Source organism: Heptranchias perlo, chromosome 5, assembly GCF_035084215.1.
Source record: "Heptranchias perlo isolate sHepPer1 chromosome 5, sHepPer1.hap1, whole genome shotgun sequence".
In the NCBI taxonomy this organism is placed as follows: Eukaryota; Metazoa; Chordata; class Chondrichthyes; order Hexanchiformes; family Hexanchidae; genus Heptranchias; species Heptranchias perlo.
The window spans coordinates 22,289,529-22,305,336 of record NC_090329.1 but is presented as its reverse complement, the minus strand read 5'-3'; the positions used below and the strand labels follow the sequence as shown (position 1 = coordinate 22,305,336).

Genomic DNA, 15,808 nt, shown 5'->3' with positions numbered 1-15,808 from the left:
ATCAGTTAATCTACAACAGACCCAGACATGAGGTGAGGAAAACCCCCAGTGGTGGAGAGCTTTGGGAACCAGAGGTCCAAAGTCACCTGTTCCTCCCAAGGCTGTTACACTCACCACATGTCATGTCTCAAATTACTCAAATACCGTTTCCCAACCATGAGACCAGTGAATCTACCTCATCGTATTATCCTGTGTTAAGTTGATCTCTCGTAATGTTAGTGATGGAGAACGAAAAATTGTCTCCTTTTTTCCCCTCTCTCTCTACAGTTCTAACACCCTTTTCTCGGTGTGCTGTCTGCATCTGTGTTGTTTCTTTCTCTTCACTGAATAAGTCTCTCCTTCCCTCTGACGTCTCTCTCTTCAGTAGCACCCCCCCCCCCCCACCACCCATGTCTGTCACACATGTTCCTTTACTGATGTACTCAATTGTTAAGCCTTGCCTTTACCAAGTGAAATGGCAGCCACCAGCCACCAGGCACTGGATTGAAGGTGGGGACTTTGATCAGATGGGGAAAGGTTTCCAATGGGACCAGGAGCTGCGGCCAGGAGGGAATGCGGGGTGGCATTAGAACGGATGGTGCTGTGATTGAATATCAGTATACGGTCCCCACCGTTTATAGTGGGCGTGTTCATGCACACGTGATCTGCCCGCTATCCGCAGTGGACTACTCCTCTTATTTCTTATGTTCTTATGATCGGCGGTGGAGGTGGGGGTGCAATGGGTGCTGGAGGGAAGGTGACCCCCAACAGCTGCTTGAACTGCTGAAAACAGCCGGCCCGTTTAGTACAGTTTTAAACGACGCCTGTGTAATTGACGCCTATTGTACTGGCAAACGGTCAGTGCCTTTTGCCCAAAATGCCTGGGATAATTCTATAAGAGCAGGGGAGTGGAACTTTCAAAGAGCCGGTACAGGCTTGATGGGCTGAATGGCCTCCTATGCTGTATCATTCTATGGTTCTATGAAGTAGTGGGGACTGTACCTCAAACAGGAAAATTCCAGAGCTACATGTTTTTACTGACTTTATTGTTTATCAATTAATGAGTTAAAATGGTGATAGTCCTCCATTGCCAATCTAGGAAATGGAGGCCTGATGTGAAGGTGTCGACAAGATGAAGGTAAGAATCTTTCATCTCCAGATTACCCAGAAAGAAGAAGCGTTGTCTGATCAAACCTGGTCAAAGCATTAATTAGTTACCAGAGGCCATGGCAAGGTATGAATGGCAACTCCTTATGTTATTCTATTCACCAATTTCAATTTCATGACCGTGTCTTTGAATTGACTTGATTGACAGTTGTCTATCCAGAGACTTGTTGATGGGGGAATATATGCATTCGCCATCCCTTATCAGTTATTCTTGGTGTCTGAATTGACAGAAGGTCTCCATATGGTGAACAGAAATAACACCTCAGCCTCACATTTAAGGAATTCTATAACAATAAAGTCAATAGCCAGAGGACACAGATTTAAGATAACTGGCAAAAGAACCTTGGAGGGGGGGGGAGGGGGGAGACGAACAGTTTTTTTTTAACGCAACCAGTTGTTATGATCTGGAATGCAAGGGTGGTGGAAGCAGATTCAACAGTAACTTTCAAAAGGGAATTGGATAAATACTTGAAAAGGAAACATTTGCAGGGCTATGGGGAAAGAGTGAGACTAATTGGATAGCTCTTTCAAAGATCCAGCACGGACATGATGGGCTGAATGGCCTCCTTCTGCGCTGTAAGATTCTATGATTCTAATCTATAAAATTAGAGTTCTCCAGAAGTCTCGCTGATTATCAGACTAAGAAATATATGTCCTAAAGCAGATATTTAAACTCAGTGGACTGATTCAATCTGTGTTGTTTGTATTCCAAGTATTTGTGCTATAAGATTTTTGCTGTGGTCTTTAGCTTCTGTATAATCATCTTCCTTATAAATAAATTGTATTTTAGTTTTTGCAAGCATGCAATTGTTGGCAGTATGGAATGCTCTCCTATTCACATGTAAGAGAGCAAGTTTCAATTCATAGAAGACATGCAGTGGAAACTGTACTTGTGCTGTGTATCTGCAGAAGGTATTGAGAGACAGCCCGAATGTAACAGAGGCGCACTGGAATCCTGGGCACAAACCCACAACTTGCCACGCTATATTACATAGAATGTTTTTTTCGTTCATGGTATGTGGGCGTCGCTGGCAAGGCCGGCATTTATTGCCCATTCCTAATTGCCCTCGAGAAGGTGGTGGTGAGCCGTCTTCTTGAACCGCTGCAGTCCGTGTGGTGAAGGTTCTCCCACAGTGCTGTTAGGGAGAGAGTTCCAGGATTTTGACCCAGCGACGATGAAGGAACGGCGATATATTTCCAAGTCGGGATGGTGTGTGGCTTTGAGGGGAACGTGCAGGTGGTCTTGTTCCCATGTGCCTGCTGCTCTTGTCCTTCTAGGTGGTTGAGGTCGCTGGTTTGGGAGGTGCTGTCGAAGAAGCCTTGGTGAGTTGCTGCAGTGCATCCTGTAGATGGTACACACTGCAGCCACATTGCGCCGGTGGTGAAGGGAGTGAATGTTTAGGGTGGTGGATGGGGTGCCAATCAAGCGGGCTGCTTTGTCCTGGATGGTGTCGAGCTTCTTAAGTGTTGTTGGAGCTGCACTCATCCAGGCAAGTGGAGAGTATTCCATCATACTCCTGACTTGTGCCTTGTAGATGGTGGAAAGGCTTTGGGGAGTCAGGAGGTGAGTCACTTGCCACAGAATACTCAGCCTCTGACCTGCTCTTGTAGCCATTGTATTTATGTGGCTGGTCCAGTTAAGTTTCTGGTCAATGGTGACCCACAGGATGTTGATGGTGGGGGACTCGGCGATGGTAATGCAGTTGAAAGTCAAGGGGGGGTGGTTAGACTTTCTCTTGTTGGAGATGGTCATTGTCTGGCACTTGTCTGGCGCAAATGTTACTTGCCACTTATCAACCCAAGCCTGGATGTTGTCCAGGTCTTGCTGTATGCGGGCATGGACTGCTTCATTATCTGAGGGGTTGCAAATGGAACTGAAGACTGTGCAATCATCAGCGAACATCCCCATTTCTGACCTTATGATGGAGGGAAGGTCATTGATGAAGCAGCTGAAGATGGTTGGGCCTAGGACACTGTCCTGAGAAACTCGTGCAGGGGCTGAGATGATTGGCCTCCAACAACTACTACTATCTTCCTTTGTGCTAGGTATGACTCCAGCCACTGGAGAGTTTTCCCCCTGATTCCCATTGACTTCAATTTTACTAGGGCTCCTTGGTGCCACACTCGGTCAAATGCTGCCTTGATGTCAAGGGCAGTTACTCTCACCTCACCTCTGGAATTCAGCTCTTTTGTCCATGTTTGGACCAAGGCTGTAATGAGGCCTGGAGCTGAGTGGTCCTGGCGGAACCCAAACTGAGCATCGGTGAGCAGGTTATTGGTGAGTAAGTGCTGCCTGATAGCACTGTCGACGACACCTTCCATCACTTTGCTGATGATTGAGAGTAGACTGATGGGGTGGTAATTGGCCGGATTGGATTTGTCCTGCTTTTTGTGGACAGGACATACCTGAGCAATTTTCCACATTGTCGGGTAGATGCCAGTGTTGTAGCTGTATTGGAACAGCTTGGCTAGAGGTGCGGCTAATTCTGGAGCACAAGGCTTCAGCACTACAGTTGGGATGTTGTCCGGGCCCAAAGCCTTTGTTGTATCCAGTGCACAGAAACAGGCCATTCAGTCCAACTGGCCTATGCCGCCGTTAATGCTCCACATGAGCCTCCTTCCACCCCTCTTCATCTTATCCTATCAGCATATCCCTCTATTCCTTTCTCCCTCATGTGTTTATCTAGCTTCCTCTTAAATGCATCCATGTTATTTGCCTCAACTACTCCTTGTGGTAGCGAGTTCCACATTCTCACCACTCTCTGGGTAAAGAAGTTTCTCCTGAATTCCTTATTGGTTTTATCAGTGACTATCTTATATTTATGACCTCTAGTTTTGGTCTCCCCCATAAGTAGAAACATCTTCTCTACGCCTACCCTATCAAACCCCTTCATAATCTTAAAGATCTCTATCAGGTCACCCCTCAGCCTTCTCTTTTCTAGAGTAAAGAGCCCCAGCCTGCTCAATCTTTCCTGCTAGATATAACCTCTCAGTTCTGGTATCATCCTTGTGAATCTTTTTGGCACCTTCTCCAGTGCCTCTATATCCTTTTTATAATATGGAGATCAGAACTGTACACAATACTCCAAGTGTGGTCTAACACATTGGAATCACACTCAAAGTTTAACTCACCCCTCGTGTCGAAGTCAGTCTTCCAAAAATTAATCTCTGCTTCATCTGTGTTGTGATCTGGAGAAGAACAGAATAACTGTGGTGATTTTCAAAAGAAGTGTTTGAAGTGATACCCGATCTGCGATTATTCACAGACACCGAGCTCACGTTTTGCTCTCTGGGAAGTGGTGGGGGGTGTGGGGGGCGTGATGATAAATGCAGCATTTTCTCAGGAATATTGGAAACAGATTAGACCCACGAAGCTCAGAACTTCCACTCCACCGTGGGGTGACATTCAAACACGGGGAGAGCGGTGTCTGATCCCCAGGTCCCCACACCACTGATCAAACCACCGCAGAGTCTAACAGAGGGGAGGAACATTCTGCCCACCTCCCTCCTCCCCCATGGGTGCCTGCCCCCTCTTTGGGTCATGACGGTACCACACCCCGCCCCACGCACTGGTGCCGTAAAACTGTAGAGAATCGGGAGGAGTTACATTGGACACTTCAAACTGTCCAAAACAAATATAACCGTCAGGCACTAGAATAACACCTCCCAGTGTCAATCAATAAATAGAACAACACCTCTCATTTGATGAAGAGCTAGTACCGGCACAGGCCCGATGGGCTGACTGGCCTCCTCCTGGGCTGGAGTTTCTCTGTACAAATGAACTCTCATACGGCTACCTCTTAATGAATATAAAATCTAGGAGAGAGTCTCCACTCCAATTACCTTGCAACGTGTTAAATGCAACATTGGAATAGTTTTACGTACTTTGCGTCTTGAATGATTCTGGGCCGGGTCCCCACGGTCTGCTCCCTGGTACCCCAAGCCTGTGACCTTCAATAAAATATTGGAGACATTTATTTATTTATGTAATTGCACGTACCCATATTAAACATATCAGGGTAAAGTTTACAGATCCCAGTTCCCAACACGGAGCCTCACCATTTGTGGCATATTGCGAGATCCCGGGTTTTGCTCCCAAGAATATCTGTCCATTAAAATGGCGGGGAACGCACCCACTATCTCCCCATACTCTAGTGCAGCGATCAATGCTTCCTGCAGCAAAATTGAGCCCATGTACAAATCGATGTCTGAAATATAAAGTGACTTACCTTGGTCTAAGGAGCCAAACTTCCATAAACCCGGGTCCTGAACTCTGTGACCTGCCAAATTAAATACAACATAGGAATTGCTGGACGAGAAAAGACAGAGGCCCCTCTAGTTCACCTTCTACCATCCTGGTAGTCGCTTGATACAATGATAATGGAGTTGTTGACTAATCACAGCAATCAATCTCTATCAGTTAGTCTCCATAGACCCAGACATGAGGTGAGGAAATCCCCCAGTGGTGGAGAGCTTTGGGAACCAGAGGTCCAAAGTCACCTGTTCCTCACAAGCCTGTTCCACTCACCACATATCATGTCTCAAATTGCATAGAATTTCCAGCACAGAAACAGGTCATTCAACCCAACTGGTCTGTGCCTTCTCTCACCCTATCAGCATATCCTTCTATTCCTTTCTCCCTCATGTGTTTATCTAGCTTCCCCTTAAATGTACCTATGCTATTCGCCTCAACTACTCCTTGTGGTAGTGAGTTCCACATTCTAATCACCATTTGTACCAGAAGATTCACACAGTGTCATATGACCAACTGTTGAGGCTGGGGGTCAATTTCAAAACTGAGATTGATAGAGTTTTGTTGGGTAAGGGTATTAGGGGTTACAAACCAAGGCGGGTAGATGGAGTTACGATACAGAACAACATGATCTAATTGAATGGCGGAAAAGGCTCAAGGGGCTGAATGGCCTCCTCCTGTTCCTACATTCCTATTCTCATATTGAAGCAGCTTCCCGCCCATTTACAAGAGGTTTCTCTTCAACACGTGGAGGGGAGGAGGCGATAACCCTGGAATCATCCAAAGAAGAGACATTTCCACTTGTGGGGGAAACCAGAACTAGGGGCCATAAATATACGATAGTCACTAATAAATCCAATAGGGAATTCAGGGGAAACTTCTTTACCCAGAGAGTGGTGAGAATGTGGAACTCACTACCACAAGGAGTAGTTGAGGCGAATAACATAGATGCATTTAAGTACAGAGCTAGATAAAAACATGAGGGAGAAAAGAATAAAAGGATATGCTGATAGGGTTAGATGAAGTAGGGAGGGGGTGGTTGTATGACGACTGACTGAATGGCCTTTCTCATCTTGCGATCTGGCTGCATTATGATTTTTTTAAAACCACGCCCGTTCCACATCTGCCTGATGCTCAGTACTGTTCCAGTCTTGTTCAAATCCCTCGATGGCCTCGCCCCTCCCTATCTCTGTAACCTCCTCCAGCCCTACAACCCTCCGAGATCTCTGCACTCCTCCAATTCTGATCTCTTGTCCATCCCCCCACACCATCATTGGCGGCCGTGCCTTCAGCTGCCTAGACCCTAAGCTCTGGAATTCCCTCCCTAAACCTCTCCGCCTCTCTACCTCTCTCTCCTCCTTAAAGACTCTTGTAAACCTACCTCTTTGACAAAGCTTTTGGTCACCTGCCCTAACATCTCCTTATCTGGCTCGGTGTCAATTTTTGTCTGATAATCGCTCCTGTGAAGCGCCTCGGGATGTTTTACTACGTTAAAGGCACGATATAAATGGAAGTTGTTGTCGATCGATAGGGATCCACAAAACTCTGCTGCACCTGTAGCTCGAAATTCACCCTCCTCTGCTTGGACCTTGTGCCCACCTTGTGCGGGTCGAAGGTGACGAGGTAACGGTGAAGTTTGCGCCAGCCTTTCAGTCAGCACTTCACCACGTGGTGATGGACTGGATTTTCCTGCCCCAAGCCCCTCCCTCCCACCCCTCCGAAATCGGGGCGGGGAGAGTCACGGAAAAGGGGGAAGTCACACGGTGAGGCCTACTGCCTCGCTCCTGCTCCGAGCTCAATTTAGGCTTTTCTTTTCCCATAAATGCGTCCAAAAAAAAAATGACCAAACATACTTACTCTCACCAAGGCCGAGGATCCACCTCTCGTAATCTGATAACGCAGGCTTGGAGTTGTAACCTTGGGAACAGAAACTCACTGTCAATGCATCAGCGACTGGCCGCAAACCTTCTGACGAGGTCTACAACCCATGGAATATTACACGTGGAAATGTAAAGCCACTGTGGCACTTTTGGTGCCCGTCTCTGCCTTGGTCCCTGGGTCTGACACGGATCGGTGATGCCACCTCAGACTTGCTTTACAGGGGAACAATGGTTAAAGAGGGGAGGCTTCTCAACCTTTCAGTCCAGGCCGGATTAGGACCCAGGCCCCAGCGGTGAAAGGTCAGCGTCTATCCCACTACATCAGGCGCTCCACGTGCAGGCTCCCTCGGAACATTCCCTCTTGGGATGTCTGATTCAATCCAGGACAGCACCTTGGGAATTCAGGGGGTGGAGGCCAGCAAGGCCCAAGGGGGGATTGTCCTCCCATTAAAATTTCTTAATTTTAAGAAGATCCCACAGATTTCTTCCACATTGGCTTTCCTAACACCCACCCTCGCCGCGCGAAGCTCCGCGCCCGGTGTACGATTTGTAAAACCCGCCTCGTCTATTTTCCAATCGTTTCTTCTAGCGGAATGAATTGCCTGAAAGACTGTTCTTGTGCGGGAATAAGACGGGTCATCTGATGATGGGAAAGGCAGGCTCCACAGCTTACAAAACTCGGGCTCTGCGCTACACGGGTCATTCATCGGGAGGACTGTGGGCGAAGCACCCCTCGCCCCACACGCCCCGCGCACCCCTCGCCCCACACGCCCCGCGCACCCCTCGCTCCACACACCCCGCGCCCCACATACCCCCGCGCACCCCTCGCCCCAGGCCCCACACACCCCTCGCCCCACATACCCCGTGCCCCTCGCCCCACACGCCCCGCGCACCCCTCGCCCCAGGCCCCACATACCCCTCGCCCCACATACCCCGCGCCCCTCGCCCCACACGCCCTGCGCACCCTTCGCTCCACACGCCCTGCGCACCCCTCGCCCCACACGCCCAGCGCACCCCTCGCCCCACACGCCCAGCGCACCCCTCGCCCCACACGCCCCGCGCACCCCGCGCCCCTCGCCCCACACGCCCCTCGCCCCAGGCCCCACACACCCCTTGCCCCACACGCCCCGCGCACCCCTCGCCCCAGGCCCCACACGCCCCGCGCACCCCTCGCCCCAGGCCCCACACGCCCCGCGCACCCCTCGCCCCAGGCCCCACACGCCCAGCGCACCCCGTACCGCACCCATGCCCCCACTCCTCACACCACACACTCCGCATCCCACCCCACGCTCCACAAACTCCGTGCCCCCACTCTGCACCCTCCCTTACACCACACATCCCCCCGCACCAACACACCCCTCACCCACCTGCCCCCGCTGTACCTCACACACCCCTCACCGTGACCCCACTCCGCACCACCCCCACACCAACACACCCCTCACCCACCCCGCACCTCACACACCCCTCACCTCGACCCCACTCCACACCACCCCCACCCCAACACACCCCTCACCCGTCCCCCCTGCACCTCTCTCACCCCTCACCCACCTGCTCCCCCGCACCTCACACACCCCTCACCTCGACCCCACTCCGCACCAGCCCTCACACCAACACACCCCTCACCCACCCCCCCCGCACCTCTCACACCCCTCACCCACCCCCCCTGCACCTCTCACACCTCTCACCTCGACCCCACTCTGCACCGCCCTCACACCAACACACCCCTCACCCACTAGGTCGGGGATGGCTCCCACCGGGAGCTTTGTTAAAAAAAAACTCCTTTCTTCAAAATATACCCGTGTTCCAGGGATGAGGGACTTATATATGGAGAGACTGGAGAAACTGGGATTGTTCTCCTCAAAACAGGGAAAGTTCAAGGGGAGATTTAATAGAGGTGTTCAAAATCATGAGGGGTTTTGATAGAGTAAATAAGGAGAAACTGGTCAGTAACCAGAGGACACAGATTGAAGATCATTGGCAAAAGAAACAGGGGAGAGGAGGAGAGTTTTTTTATGCAGTGAGTTGTTATGATCTGGAATGCTCTGCCTGAAAGGGTGGTGGAAGCAGATTCAATAATAACTTTCAAAAGGGAATTGGATAAATATTTGAAAAGGAAAAATTTGCAGGGCTATGGGGATAGAGCGGGGAATGGGACTAATTGGATAGCTCTTTCAAAGACCCGGCACAGGCACGATGGGCCGAATGGTCGCCTTCTGTGCTGTACGATTCTATGATTCGGGAACTGAAAGTCAGTTATCTCCGGAATAAAACTGGTGGAACCAACAGGAATTTCAGCCCCTCTCGCTGTTCCTCCGATCATGTGATCGGGGTGGGGTGGGGGGGCGGGTCTCCGTGAGGCAGTTAATTCACTATTGGCTGTGTAAATCTCTGACCTGGGGTGTTATATGTCTCCACTTCAGTCCAGGTGTACGCAGGGTCTGTTACCATCTCACCGTTATCTGCGCAGATACAAACAAGTGTCATTTTTTAAACTTTATCCCACTGCTATCGACGGAGGCGGATTAAGAATTCCTGGGGCCTGGGGCAGCAAGAAACATTCCGGGGGGGGGCGGGAGGGAGTGGGGGCCACCCCTAGAACAACCTTCCGCACCCCCCGCCCCCCACAACCCCAATCCATTAAAACACAAACGTGTGGCAAAATGTGTGATGAAATAGGCCCATTGAATGTTTACACAATGCATTATTAATGAAGCAAATCATATCACAATACACAACACTTAAATTAAATTAAACCAATTAATTTTACATACGAACATACAAATTAAGAGCAGGAGCAGGCCATTCGGCCCCTCGAGCCTGCGCTGCCATTTGATAAGATTGTGGCTGATCTGATTGCGACCTCAACCCTACTTTCCCGTCTACCTGCTATAACCTTTGACCCCCTTGTTAATCAGGAATCTATCTAATTCAGCCTTAAAAATATTCATTGACATTGCCTCCACCACTCTCTGGGGAAGGGAGTTCCACAGACTCATGACCCTCAGAGAAAAAATTTCTCCTCATGTGTCTTAAATGGGAGACCCCTTATTTTTAAACTGTGGCCTCTAGTTCTAGTCTCTCCCACACAGGGAAACATCCTTCCAGTCCCCTCAGGATCTTATATGTTTCAATAAGATCACCTCTCATTCTTCTAAATTCCAGTGTATACAGGTCCAACTTGTCCAATCTTTCCTCATAAAATAACTCCCTCATCCCAGGAATCAGTCGAGTGAACCTTTTCTGAACCACCTCCAAAGCAATTATGTCCTTTCCTAAATAAGGAGACCAAAACTGCACACGGTATTCCAGATGTGGTCTCTCCAATGCCCAGAACAACTGTAGCAAAACATCTCTACTTTTATATTCCATTCCCCTTGCAATAAATGACAACATTCCATTTGCCTTCCTAATCACTTCTGTACCTGCATACTAACTTTTTATGATTCATGTACTAGGACACCCAGATCCCTCTGTACCTCAGAGTTCTGCAATCTCTCTCCATTTAAATAATATATTGCTTTTCTATTCCTCCTGCCAAAGTGGACAAGTGGACATTTTCCCACATTATACTCCATCTGCCAAATTTTTGCCCACTCACTTAACCTATCTATATTCCTTTGCACACTCCTTATGCCCTCATCACAACTTACTTTCCTAGCTACCTTTGTGTCATCAGCAAATTTAGCAACCATACATTCGGTCCCTTCATCCAAGTCATTGATATAGATTGTAAATAGTTGAGGCCCAAGCACTGATCCCTGTGGCACTCCACTTGTTACATCTTGCCAACCTGAAAATGACCCATTCATGCCTACTCTGTTTCCTGTTAGCTAATCAATCTTTTATCCATGCTAATATGTTACCCCCACACCATGAGCTCTTATTTTGTGCAGTAGCCTTTGATGTGGCACCTTGTCAAAAGCCTTCTGGAAATCCAAGTACACCACATCTGCAGGATCCCCATTATCCACATTGCTTGTTACTTCCTCAAAGAACTCTAATAAATTAGTCAAAGACGATTTCCCTTTCACGAAGCCGTGTTGACTCTGCCTGATTGCATTGAGATTTTCTAAGTGCCCTGCTATAACCTCCTTAATAATAGATTCTAGCATTTTCCCTATGACTGATGTTAAGCTAACTGGCCTGTAGTTTCCTGCTTTCTGTCTCCCTCCTTTCTTGAATAGAGGAGTTACATTCGCTATTTTTCAATCTGATGGGACCTTCCAGAATCTAGGGAATTTTGGAAAGTTAATACCAATGCATCTACTATCTCTGCAGCCACTTCTTTTAAGACCCTAAGGTGAAATCAGTCAGGACCTGGGGACTTGTCAGCTTTTAGTTCGAATATTTTTTTCAGAACCCTTTCCCTGGTGATTGTAAATTTTATCTCACACACGCACGCACGAAAAGAATAAAATAACAGTTAACTGTAAATTCGGTAAGTTTAATACCCAGGCTTTCTTCTTTCATTCTGGGGGTGTGGGTCTCGTTAGCAAGCCCGGCATTTATTACCCATCCCTAGTTGCCCTGAGAAGATGGTGGTGAGCTGCCTTCTTGAACCGCTGAGTGTCTTGCTCGGCCACTTCAGAGGGCAGTTAAGAGTTAATCACTTTGATGTGGGGACTGGAGTCACGTATAAGCCAGACCGGGTAAGGACGGCAGGTTTCCTTCCCTAAAGGACATTAATGAACCAGTTGGGTTTTCACGACAATCCGACAGCTTCATGGTCTCTTTTCCTGAGACCAGCTTTTTAGTTCCAGATTTTTAAAAAACTGAATTCAAATTCTCAAACTGCCCAAGGCGGGATTTGAACTCACGTTCTCGGGATCATTAGTCCAGTAACGTGATCACTGCACTCCCTGTACCAAAATGCACAGGCTCCATTAAACCACAAGAATAATTAAGGACACAAAACACAAAACCATATTTCAAGTGCAGTTATTTTCTCGATAATAACGGTCTGAGGAGAATCTGCCTCAGGCACCGTCTCCTCACAATAACTGAATTTGCCTGCAGCCAGGGAAACATTTTTTGAAGGAAGGAATGTCGAGAATTGTTTAAAAGAAAGAAAGATAGATTTGAATTTATACACTGCCTTTCACCACCTCAGGACTTCCCAAAGCACCTTACAGCCAATGGAGTACTTCTTTTTTAAGCTGTGATGTAGGAAACGCGGCAGCCAATTTTGTGCACATGTGAAAGTTAAGACGAGGACAGGAGCAGCCTCAACTGTGATGCCCTCCGTGGTGGAATGGCCAGTCTAGCTTCACTAAGTAATGGCCTCTTGGGTGAGGTACTAACGGGCACCTGGGCCCTATGGAACAGGAAGGGGTGACTGCATTCAGCGAAGGAGAATGGAGAAAAGGTGCCAATGGTTCACTCACCGCTCTGACTAGCCCGAGGAATCAGCCAATCAGATCTCGGCCGTGCCATCTGTGCCTGTCTGGTGAAACCTGGAGATGAAAGAGTGACATCCAGAGAGTGTAAATTAAGAGATCAAAGCAACCCGACTCTCGTTTCCCAATAACTACTCAATGGGATGACAGTCACTCTAGTTTATTGATGCAATTGTGTTGCAGCTAGAGAGAAAGAACGGACAGAGAGGGAGAGGGGGGGGCGAGGCGCACGCGGACAGAGAGGGAGAGGGGGGGGCGAGGCGCACGCGGACAGAGGGGGAGAGGGATGGGGGGGGGCGAGGCGCACGCGGACAGAGAGGGAGAGGGGGGGGCGAGGCGCACGCGGACAGAGGGGGAGAGGGAGAGAGAGGGGGGGCGAGGCGCGGGCGGACAGAGGGGGCGAGGCGCGGGCGGACAGAGGGGGCGAGGCGCGGGCGGACAGAGAGGGAGAGGGGGGGGCGAGGCGCACGCGGACAGAGAGGGAGAGGGGGGGGCGAGGCGCACGCGGACAGAGGGGGAGAGGGATAGGGGGGGGGGGCGAGGCGCACGCGGACAGAGGGGGAGAGGGAGAGAGAGGGGGGGCGAGGCGCGGGCGGACAGAGGGGGCGAGGCGCGGGCGGACAGAGGGGGCGAGGCGCGGGCGGACAGAGGGGGCGAGGCGCGGGCGGACAGAGGGGGCGAGGCGCGGGCGGACAGAGGGGGCGAGGCGCGGGCGGACAGAGGGGGCGAGGCGCGGGCGGACAGAGGGGGCGAGGCGCGGGCGGACAGAGGGGGCGAGGCGCGGGCGGACAGAGGGGGAGAGGCGCGGGCGGACAGAGGGGGCGAGGCGCGGGCGGACAGAGGGGGAGAGGCGCGGGCGGACAGAGGGGGAGAGGCGCGGGCGGACAGAGGGGGCGAGGCGCGGGCGGACAGAGGGGGAGAGGCGCGGGCGGACAGAGGGGGCGAGGCGCGGGCGGACAGAGGGGGCGAGGCGCGGGCGGACAGAGGGGGCGAGGCGCGGGCGGACAGAGGGGGAGAGGCGCGGGCGGACAGAGGGGGAGAGGCGCGGGCGGACAGAGGGGGCGAGGCGCGGGCGGACAGAGGGGGAGAGGGAGAGAGAGGGCGAGACACGTGGACAGAGAGTCGGACAGAGAGAGAGAGGGAGCGATGAAGAGAGAGAGACACACACAGGGAGAGGGAAGGACGGAGAGAGAGAGAGAGAGACACACGGATGGAGTGACGAAGGGAAGACAGGGAGTTGGGAAAAGGAAAGAAAGAAAAGGAGAAGGAAAGAAAGAAGGGAAAAAGTCTGGAGACACAGGAACGAGAAATCGTCCACCAAAAGGGTGTGTGCAGAACATACCGAGACTGGTGTCCGAGCTAACCGCCCTGCGAACCCCGGTGGCTGGCTCCGGTCGGCGGCCACCTGGTGGCGACAAAAGCAGTGTTTAGTATTACACAGTGCGATCCCGCATAAATCGGCTCATTGGGTAAATAGGCAGCGGAGGGTCATCGCGAGCGGGCGAGGTACCTGTGTGTGGCGGACGGTAGTTCCTGTTGGCGAGCTCGGACACAGCCAACCCTCGGAATGCTGGGAAGGAATCGTCACTCTGTCAGTCAGGACTTTTACTGCACCAAAAATCAACAGCAACACAGAGCAAAAATGAAGAGCGCCCAGCAATTTAATCAGCTGCCTACCTGATTGCTGCCCTCTGCCGTGTGAAGAGGGGATGTGACCTGGAATCGATACAAAATCATTAAAAGTTAGTGCACAGGTACAAAAAGCAATCAAAGAGGGCTAATAAATCTTAAAAAGGTTGGAATACAAATGGGAGGAAGTGATGCTTCAGTTGTACAGAGTCTCGATCAGACCCCAACTGGAGACTGGGTTCAGTTCTGGGCACCGCACCTCAGGAAGGATATATTGGCCTTGGAGGGGATGCAGCGCAGATTCACCAGAATGATACCGGGGCTTAGAGGGTTAGTTTATGAGGACAGGTTGACTAGATCAGGCTTGTATTCCCTCGAGTATAAAAGATTAAAGGGTGATCTAATTGAGGTGTTTAAGATGATTAAAGGATTTGATAGGGTAGATAGAGAGAAACTATTTCCTCTGGTGGGGGAGTCCAGAACAAGGGGGCATAATCTTAAAATTAGAGCTAGGCCATTCAGGGGTGATGTCAGGAAGCACTTCACACAAAGGGGAGTGGAAATCTGGAACTCTCTCCCCCAAAAAGCTGTGGATGCTGGGAGTCAATTTCAAGACTGAGAGCGATCGATTTTCGATGGGTAAGGGTGTGAAGGGATCTAGATCACAGGCGGGTAAATGGAGTTGGGGTGCAGATCAGCCATGATCTAATTGAATGGCGGAACAGGCTCGAGGGGCTGAATAGCCTCCTCCTGTTCCTTATGTTTCTACGAGAGTTCTCCTGGTGTCCTGGCCGATGTTAATCACTCAACACAGATCGATTGCATCAATTTAAAATTAACACATTAGCACTTTTTCTGGCTGTGAGAGAGCCCTGTGAAGTTTACATTCCTTCCCCCGGCATTTCGAAGCCCCCAAAACCCAACCCCTGCTCCTGGGACAAGATTCTCGATCGATATGGGGGGTGTCAGAGGTCCATGCTGTGGTACACCTGTGCTCACGGCCCGCTGAAGGATTTTTACCAGGTGGGTGGGCCTCAGAGATGAAGGTCGGGGTTGTGAGATTCCACTCCTGGCGTGGGACCCTCGCTGGGGGGGTGGGGGGCGGGGAGGGCAGAGCTGAAGTCGTCACAACACTCACAAGAAACTCAATACAGCAGGTCGCCAGGTCGGCGCCCCTGCCACTGGACTCAGTATCCCACCCCCTCCACCATCGGCACACCGTGGCTGCACTGTGGAATACAGCAACTCACCAAAGGTTACTTCAACAGCCTCTCCCTCCCCCTGTGACCACTGCCACCAAGAAGGACAAGGGCAGCAATATCCTGGGAACGTCGCCCCCTACAAGTTCCCCTCCCAGTCACACTCACCATCCCGACGTGGACGTATATCGGCCGTTCCTTCATCGTCGCCGGGTCAACGTCCAGGAATTCTCCACCCAATAGTGGGAGCACCTTCACACGGACTGCAGCGGTTCAAGAAGAAGGCCCACCACCACATTCCCAAGG

At 50.7% G+C, this 15,808-nt stretch overlaps 1 protein-coding gene across 3 annotated transcripts in view; it reads right to left on the bottom strand.

Moving 5' to 3' along the window:
* The window catches only part of vit (vitrin), a 48,774-nt gene that overhangs the window by 13,974 nt on the left and 18,992 nt on the right, over window positions 1–15,808 (bottom strand). For all 3 annotated transcript variants that reach the window (XM_067984103.1, XM_067984105.1, XM_067984106.1), the window contains exons 8-16: window positions 14,352–14,390; window positions 14,185–14,244; window positions 14,017–14,079; window positions 12,663–12,731; window positions 9,672–9,737; window positions 7,256–7,315; window positions 5,376–5,426; window positions 5,032–5,097; window positions 4,279–4,335 (exon numbers count right to left, since the gene is read on the bottom strand). In XM_067984103.1, coding sequence (XP_067840204.1) covers window positions 4,279–4,335; window positions 5,032–5,097; window positions 5,376–5,426; window positions 7,256–7,315; window positions 9,672–9,737; window positions 12,663–12,731; window positions 14,017–14,079; window positions 14,185–14,244; window positions 14,352–14,390 — 531 coding nt within the window. The remainder of the gene's footprint in view (window positions 1–4,278; window positions 4,336–5,031; window positions 5,098–5,375; window positions 5,427–7,255; window positions 7,316–9,671; window positions 9,738–12,662; window positions 12,732–14,016; window positions 14,080–14,184; window positions 14,245–14,351; window positions 14,391–15,808) is intronic.